The 7,458-nt window shown below is 55.0% G+C and overlaps 2 protein-coding genes across 2 annotated transcripts; both read left to right on the top strand.

The window, feature by feature from the left end:
- The first annotated feature begins 281 nt into the window (after positions 1–281).
- On the top strand, positions 282–2,595 carry EIF1 (eukaryotic translation initiation factor 1). Its single transcript, XM_054088395.1, has 4 exons — positions 282–440; positions 1,064–1,227; positions 1,357–1,458; positions 1,751–2,595. The coding sequence occupies exons 1-4, from the start codon at positions 410–412 to the stop codon at positions 1,793–1,795; spliced, it is 342 nt and encodes a 113-aa protein (XP_053944370.1). The 5' UTR covers positions 282–409; the 3' UTR covers positions 1,796–2,595.
- A 4,249-nt stretch (positions 2,596–6,844) lies between these two features.
- On the top strand, positions 6,845–7,415 carry LOC104054493 (gastrin/cholecystokinin-like peptide). Its single transcript, XM_009555490.2, has 2 exons — positions 6,845–7,057; positions 7,169–7,415. Exons 1-2 carry the CDS (start codon positions 6,865–6,867, stop codon positions 7,282–7,284), a joined length of 309 nt encoding a protein of 102 aa, XP_009553785.2. The 5' UTR covers positions 6,845–6,864; the 3' UTR covers positions 7,285–7,415.
- Positions 7,416–7,458: the final 43 nt, after the last annotated feature.

Here is a 7,458-nt window from a genome sequence, read left to right on the forward strand (position 1 = left end):
TTGGTTTGCGTGGGTTGTAAAAACACATATAACAAACCAGAAGACATCCTAACACGCAGGCAGGAGGCCTCGGGGTGCACATTTGACACCAGAATGCCCTTAACGCCTGCTCTCAGCCCTCTCCCCTACCCCCGCCGCTCTGCGCACGCGCCGGGCCGCCATCTCCCCCCTCACCCCCCCCGCAGCCGCCGCGCGCCGTGACGCCCCCGCGCGCCGTCCAATCAGCGCCCTCGCTGCCCGTGCGTGATGACGTCACCGGGAGGCGTATATAAGCGCGCTGCGCCAGTCCCGCCCCCCTGACAGCGTCTCCAGCCGCCGCCGCGACAGCATCCTCCGTCGAGAGCCGCGAGCCCCGCCGATCGCCCCAGCCGCCGCCGCCTCCTCCGCCGAGGGAAGGGAACCGTGTCGTATGTCCGCTATCCAGAACCTCCAACCCTTCGGTAAGATCCTTTGTGCGGCGGCGGGGCCGGGCCGGGCCGGGCCGGGCCAGGGGAGCGGCTGGGCGGCCCCGCCCTGACCAGGCCCCGCCCCGTGGCGCAGTTGCTATTCCAGGCACGGGTTGCGTCAGCCGCGCGGCGGGGGGTGGGCGGGGCCTGTCTGTGATTGACGGGAGGGTGGCCAATAGGGAGTGACGGGGCGGGGCCTAGCCGGCTGTTTAACCAATGGGGTGTGGCGGCGGGCGGGGCCAGGCGGTGCTGGCAACTAATGGGGAGCGCGGCGACGGGCGCGGTAGCCAATGAGGAGCGAGGAGTGGGCGGGGCTAGGCTTGCTAGGTAACCAATGGGGAGTACGCAGGTGGGCGTGGCCCGATGGGCTGTTTAATCAGTGGGGCGGGGCCACCCGGTCCCAGTAACCAATGGGATGCACGTTGCTGTGCGTGGTACTCAGTGGGGAGGGCGGGGTGAGGGATGACGAGCAGGTGGATTGACCAATGGGGAGGGGAAAGCTGAGGGATGACTGACAGGTGGATTGGGAGGGGAGGGGTGGGCAGGGCTGGGGGTTGACTGACAGGCCTGTGGGGGCGCATAGCGGTGGGCCAGAGTCTGATAAGTTCTCCCTGCAGACCCCTTTGCTGATGCAAGTAAGGGTGATGACCTGCTCCCTGCCGGCACTGAGGACTACATCCATATAAGGATCCAGCAGAGGAACGGCAGGAAGACCCTCACCACAGTCCAGGGCATCGCGGATGATTACGATAAAAAGAAACTGGTGAAAGCCTTCAAGAAGGTGAGTGATGCCAAGGGGCCCCTCTCTGGGAGCAGCTGCTCCCCTGTGGGATAGTGGGGTCACAGCCGTGATGGCACCGAGCAGCAGATCTGGAGGTTTGGATCGTGCTGACTCTTCTCTTGCTTGTAGAAATTTGCCTGCAATGGTACTGTAATTGAACACCCCGAGTATGGAGAAGTGATTCAGTTGCAAGGCGACCAGCGCAAGAACATATGCCAGTTCCTCGTAGAGGTAAGACGGTCTCAGTCTAAATGTTAAATACTAAACTAAACACAAGTGTCTATGTTAATAACCATGAGGGTTCTGATTTTCTTAGCGTTGGACAAGTAAAGGAAGGGTTTTTTGTTCTTCTTGAAATTCTTGTTTAAAGTAAATGCAGTCCAGGAAGGTTTTGTAATTGCAGTCTAATCCTCGTTCCATGCTTTAGCGGGAGCAGAAAGATGACAGTTCTGCAGCATAGCTGGCATGCAGATGCGCACCTGTCTGCCAGGATGTGCTGTAAAGTGCCTTTTCTTTCTTGCAGATTGGACTGGCTAAAGACGACCAGCTGAAAGTCCATGGGTTTTAAGTGCCTGTGGGTCACTGAAGCTTTATGCAAGAAGATTTCCTTATCATGAAATTCCCAGCTGTCCCTTGTCATAAGTTTAAAACCAGCCGGTTTGTGTAATGTAATGATTTTGGGTCCACTGTTCAGTCTGGACTAGTGTAATTTGGTGATGTAATAAACTGACAAGAGCCCATGCTATCTCGTCTTGCTGTCCCTCATTTAACAGAGATAAATCTGGCGTTTGGCACAGTCCAGCCTGAAGCCAAAGTAACCGGATGGTCCAAGTTAAGCCAAGGGACTCGGCCTGTCAGTCCAAACTCTGTCTGGATCGCTCCTCAGTCCAGCTGCTCTTCCATTCCAATGGACAGCAATTTTTCTGGTGCCTCCCGCAGTCCTACAAGGAGCGAGGCATGGAGCATGAGCTGTGACATGGCACAGGGAGATGGCGCCTTCCCCTTAGGCAGTGTTGGCTCCCGTTGGCAGAGGGATTTGGGGAAGCTTTGAGCAAGAGGATTGACTGAAGACCAGTGACCTCGAGGCTGGATGGCGACCGTTGTGGCCTGGCAGGCGGTGGGACAGTGTGAGCCTCAGGATACCGGGCTGGCGTACCCGAAGGAGCTATTACCCTGGGTTAAACTTGTGACAAGGGATCAGTTTTGGACTAATGTAACGAGTGTCACTGTAGATCAAGCCACAGAGCGCGTGTGTCACTAGCAGCCGCTGCCTAATGCCCTGTGAAGTAACAGATTTTTGGTTTCATTTTTAATGTTTTCTGTAATGTATTTAAAGTCTTATTTAAATAAAATTGGCTTTCAGAAGCATTTGCTTGGTGGATTCGGTTGCTTCCTGGGGCTGAAGTGGCTTTCTGTGAGCAGTGATGAGGCCACACCTCAAATCCTGAGTTCAGTTTTGGGCCCCTCAGGACAAGAAAGATCTTGAGGGGCTGGAGAAGGGGTTCTGGGAGCAGCTGAGGGAGCTGGGGCTCTTTCCTCTGGAGAAGAGGAGGCTGAAGGGAGACATCATTACTCTCTGAAGCTCCTGGAAAGGAGGTTGTGGGTAGGTGGGTGCTGGGTTCTGCTCCTAATTAACAAGGGATGGGGCGGGAGGAAAGGTTGCACCAGAGGAGGTTTAGATTGGATGTTGGGGGGAAATAGCTTTACTGACAGAGTGGTGGAAGCCCTGGCAGAGACTGCCCAGGGCAGTGGGGGAGTCTCCATCCCTGCAGGTGTTCAAAAGATGTGAAGTTACAGGACTTTGAGACATGGTTTACAGGGCTTTGAGGCATAGTGGGGTTGAGCTAATGGTTGGACTTGATCTTGGAGGCCTTTTCCAACCTTGATGATTCTAATCTATGAATCTATGTGACGCTGGCTCAGTGCTCTGGGTGCTGGGGTGGGGTCTGCAGCCCCAGGAGTTCTGTGGGGTCCAGGAAAGCACATCCACATATGACCGGCTGCAGGAGAGGGCAACCCCTTCCTGGGCTGGAGCTCATCAACTCTTGCACCAGGCATTGTGCTCGTTACGTTCCTGTAATCCTGGCCAGGATGGTCAGCACTTCTACTTCCAGCAGGGACAAACAGCAGCAGGGTTACCCCATCCAAGCTCTGCTGCGGAGTGTTTTCCCTCTCAGAGCTTAGATGCCTTTAACAAGCAAGAATGAAGTCAGCGTGTATGAAATGGTGAAGCCTTTAGAGCAGCTCTGGTTATCGGGGCTGGCAAGAGCCTTCTGCACTGTGGGCAGGAAATCCGGAGGTTTCCTTTCCTGTGCTCCAAGGCAGCAACACTGGTTGCAGACACGAGTGCTGGGCTGTGGTGACAAGGGCCAGGGTGTTTCAGTGAGCACTGAGGTGTGGCAAGGGTGTTGTGGCCACGGCTGCGGTGTTTCAGTGAGTCTCGTTTGCCCCCTGTGCAGTGGTAGGAAGGAAGGGAGCTGCCTGGGCAGCCACTTGCGCTTCTGGCAGCTTTCTAAGAGCAGCATCTTGTTTGTTCACTCACTGCCTGCAATGATGCCAACTTTCTGCCGCTTTTCCACGTGCTGTGACAGAGCATTTGGTTCACTTTGTGCCATTTACTTTCTTTCTTTGGGGACTTTGCTCTCGTGGAGCGCTGCAGCCAGCACTCGCGCTGGGGTCTGTGTCCGTGCCTGCACCTTGAGCTCTGCTCTCCTTCTCCAAAAATTCAACTTCCCTGCCTGCACTGGGGCCTTTCCGAGTGCAGGGAGCTGGGCTTTCTCCCCGCTGGGGTTTGCCTGACTGCTCACAGCTGTTCAGACGCAAGAGGGAAGCACTGCCTCAGCCCGGCATTCAGAGGAGAGCCAGACTTGGCTGAGCAGAGGGAAGAGATGCTGCCAGTGCTGGTTTTGCATGGCTCATCCTGTCAGAGTCCAGCCAGGGCTGGGAGAAAGGACCACCACGAGCACCCACGTGTGAGGCTGCAAACCTGCGTCAAGGGGAGGAAGCGCCTGCTGTGTTCGCATCGACCTGATGGCTCATTGGGCCCGGATTGAGCCATTAAAAGCCAGAAATTACAAAATAATTTGTTTGTTCCTTGTGAAAAATGATTCCAATTGATCGCTGCGGTGCTGGGGCACTGCTGCCTTCCGGCCCATCGAAAGCCCATTTGTTTCAGGGTTGTTTGAGGAGCACCGAGCACATTCTCTGCAAACGGCGGGGGCATGGCGGGGGCTCCTGAACTGTGGGTGTTGCTCAAACGTGGCTTATTGGAGGAGTAAACAAAAGTTCCCTACAAACATGAGATGAAGGTAAATAGAGGCAAGAGGAACTATTGATGCTAAATGAAAAGCCTGGTGGCAGCAGGCAGGGGTTATTGGGGGGCACTCAGTCAGACGCAGCAGCAGGTGTCACTGACCCGTGGGGCGGGTGCACCCCCAGCCAGAGCTACACATATGTGTACACGCACACACACACACACACACACACACACACACACACACTTATGTCTTTATGCCTATGGATACAGATATGTGTACATATAGAGACACACACGTCTCTTTGCATCAAGAGAAGCGTGGCCAGCAGGTCAAAGGAGGGGATTCTGCCCCTCTATTCCTCCCTTGTGAGACCTCATCTGGAGTATTGTGTCCAGTTCTGGAATCCTCAACTTAAGAAGGGTATGGAACTGTTGGAACAAGTGCAGAGGAGGCTACAAGGATGATCCAAGAGCTGGAGCACCTCCTGTACGAGGACAGGCTGAGAGAGTTGGGGTTGTTCAGCTTGGAGAAGGCTCTAAGGAGATCTTGCAGTGACCTTCAAGTACCTGAAGGGTCTACAAGAAAGCTGGGGAGGGGCTGTTTACAAAGGCTTGTGGGGATAGGACGAGAGGGAGCTGGTTCAAACTGGCTGGTTCAAGGCCAGGTTGGATGGGCTTTGGGCAGCCTGATCCAGTGGGAGGTGTCCCTGCCCATGGCAGGGGTTGGAACTGGGTGATCTTTAAGGTCCCTTCCAACCCAAACTATTCTATGATTATAGCTAGAAATATGTGTGCAGAGAGACATACACACATCTTTATGCCTATGGCTACAGATCAGTCTACATATAGAGACACACACACACATATACACGTGTTTTTAAGGCTAAAGATATGTGTGCAGAGAGAGACACAGAGATGTCTCTTTACACCTATGGCTACAGATATGTGCACGTACGGAGACACACGCTCGTGTAAATACACAACTGGGTGTAGGAAGATATGGAAAAAATACAGAGAGCCATATGTGCACAGATGTGCATGTACACAAATCTGTGTATGTACACATAATAGCTGTGGCTCTTCTATAGCCAAATAGGCATACGTCTACTTACAGCTAGAGAGAGGCACACACGCGTGTGTGCACGCATACACACGTGCACGTATGTTGATGTGGGTTGAGGCTGTAGGGTCCAACTGGCCCCCGTGGGGATGGGGTGTGAGTGTGAACATACACACATGCACATAAATATGTATATGCACGGAAGAAGACGTGCATGTCTGTGTGTGTACATATATATTTATATATTTATAGGTTTTATATATTTATAGTTTTTATATATGTATATGTTTATTGCCACTGGCTCCATACAGTATGACACACAGAGGCGTCTTTATACCCATATCTACGTGTGTGTGTGTGTACAGAGAGAGATATTAGATACACAGACCGCTATAGGCGTGAGGTGTGTTTGTTCCCCCCTCCTCTGGGATCTCAGGGCCGCCCCGGGGCGGAGTTGCCCCCCAAAGCCCTTAAAGCTTGGCTGAGCTGGGCTGTACCAAAGCCACCGAGAGCCCGCAGGTGAGGCTGGGGACACCTGGGGACAGGGTGGGAGAGAGGATGGAGAAGGCTTAGTGACCAGAGGAGAGGGGACTTGACTGGGAAAGAGGGGACGGAGCAGGGGAGAGAGATGGAGAAGGCTTGGGAACAGATGGACTGGAAGGGACTTTGAAGGATATGGCGGGTTAAAGTGAGGCCAGAAGATAATGCGAGGGCTTGAGCACCTCCCATACGAGGACAGGCTGAGAGAGATGGAGCTCAGCTTGAAGAAGAAAAGGCTCTGGGGAGACCTTAGAGCAGCTTCCAGGGCTAAAAGGGGCTCCAGGAAACTTAAGGAGGGGCTCTTAATCAGGAAGTGCAGGGACAGGATGAGGGGGAAGGGTTTTCAGCTGAACGAAGGGAGATTGAGATGAGATTTTAGAGAGAAATGTTTCCCTGTGAGGGTGGGGAGGCCCTGGTCCAGGTTGCCCAGAGCAGTGGTGGCTGCCCCATCCCTGGAGGGGTTCAAGGCCAGGTTGGATGGGGCTTGGAGCAAACGGATCCAGTGGGAGGTGTCCCTGGCAGGACGTTGGGACTGGATGGACTTTGGGGTCCCTTCCAACCCAATCCATTCCATGATTCTATGACTTGGTTACTGGCTAGGAGAGAGAATGGAGAAGGTTTGGGGTACCTGCTGAGGGAGGCAGAGGGGAGCTGGGGAATGTCGATGCTCTGCGATGAGCACCCTGCTCCCTCTGTGCCTCTGCCCTTGCTGCAGACTGAGCGTGTGGCCCTGGTTTGGGAACTGCAGCCCCTCCACTCCCTCCTGAGTCTCTCCACAGCCATGAAGACGTGCATTGGCCTTGTCCTCACCATTGTGGCCACCACCTGCCTGTGCCGGCCTGCGGCAGAGGCACCAGGCGCTGCGGGGGACCCCCACCAGCTCCCGGCCAGCCTGGTCCGGCGGGACTGGCCCGAGTCCCTGTCCCAGGAGCAGAAGCACCTCAAGTCCCGGTTCCTGCCTCGCATCTTCACAGGTACCAGGAGGTGTGGGGGTGGGCAACCCTTGGGGACCCTTGTAAGGCACAGCCTGGCCCCCACCAGCCCCAAACTGGGGCAAATCTAACCTCCTTTCCTTCCCCCGGCAGAGCTGGGTGACCGCAAGGACTACGTGTACGGTGCTGAGGCCCTGCGTGAGCACTACTACCCCGACTGGATGGACTTCGGCCGCCGCAGCGCTGAGGACTCGGTTGATGCCGCGTAGCCGCTGCGCTGGCCGTGCAGAGCACCAGCACGCTCGGTGCACATCCCTGCCTGCAATAAAGCTTTGGCACTATGGCTACTGCTGCTCCAGTCTTTGCTGGGAAGACCTAGGGTGGGGTGGATTTTGCCCCCAGCCCCACCGGGACATGCAGGACAGAAACATAAAAAGGTACAC

This window comes from Cuculus canorus, chromosome 25 (assembly GCF_017976375.1).
Source record: "Cuculus canorus isolate bCucCan1 chromosome 25, bCucCan1.pri, whole genome shotgun sequence".
In the NCBI taxonomy this organism is placed as follows: domain Eukaryota; kingdom Metazoa; phylum Chordata; class Aves; order Cuculiformes; family Cuculidae; genus Cuculus; species Cuculus canorus.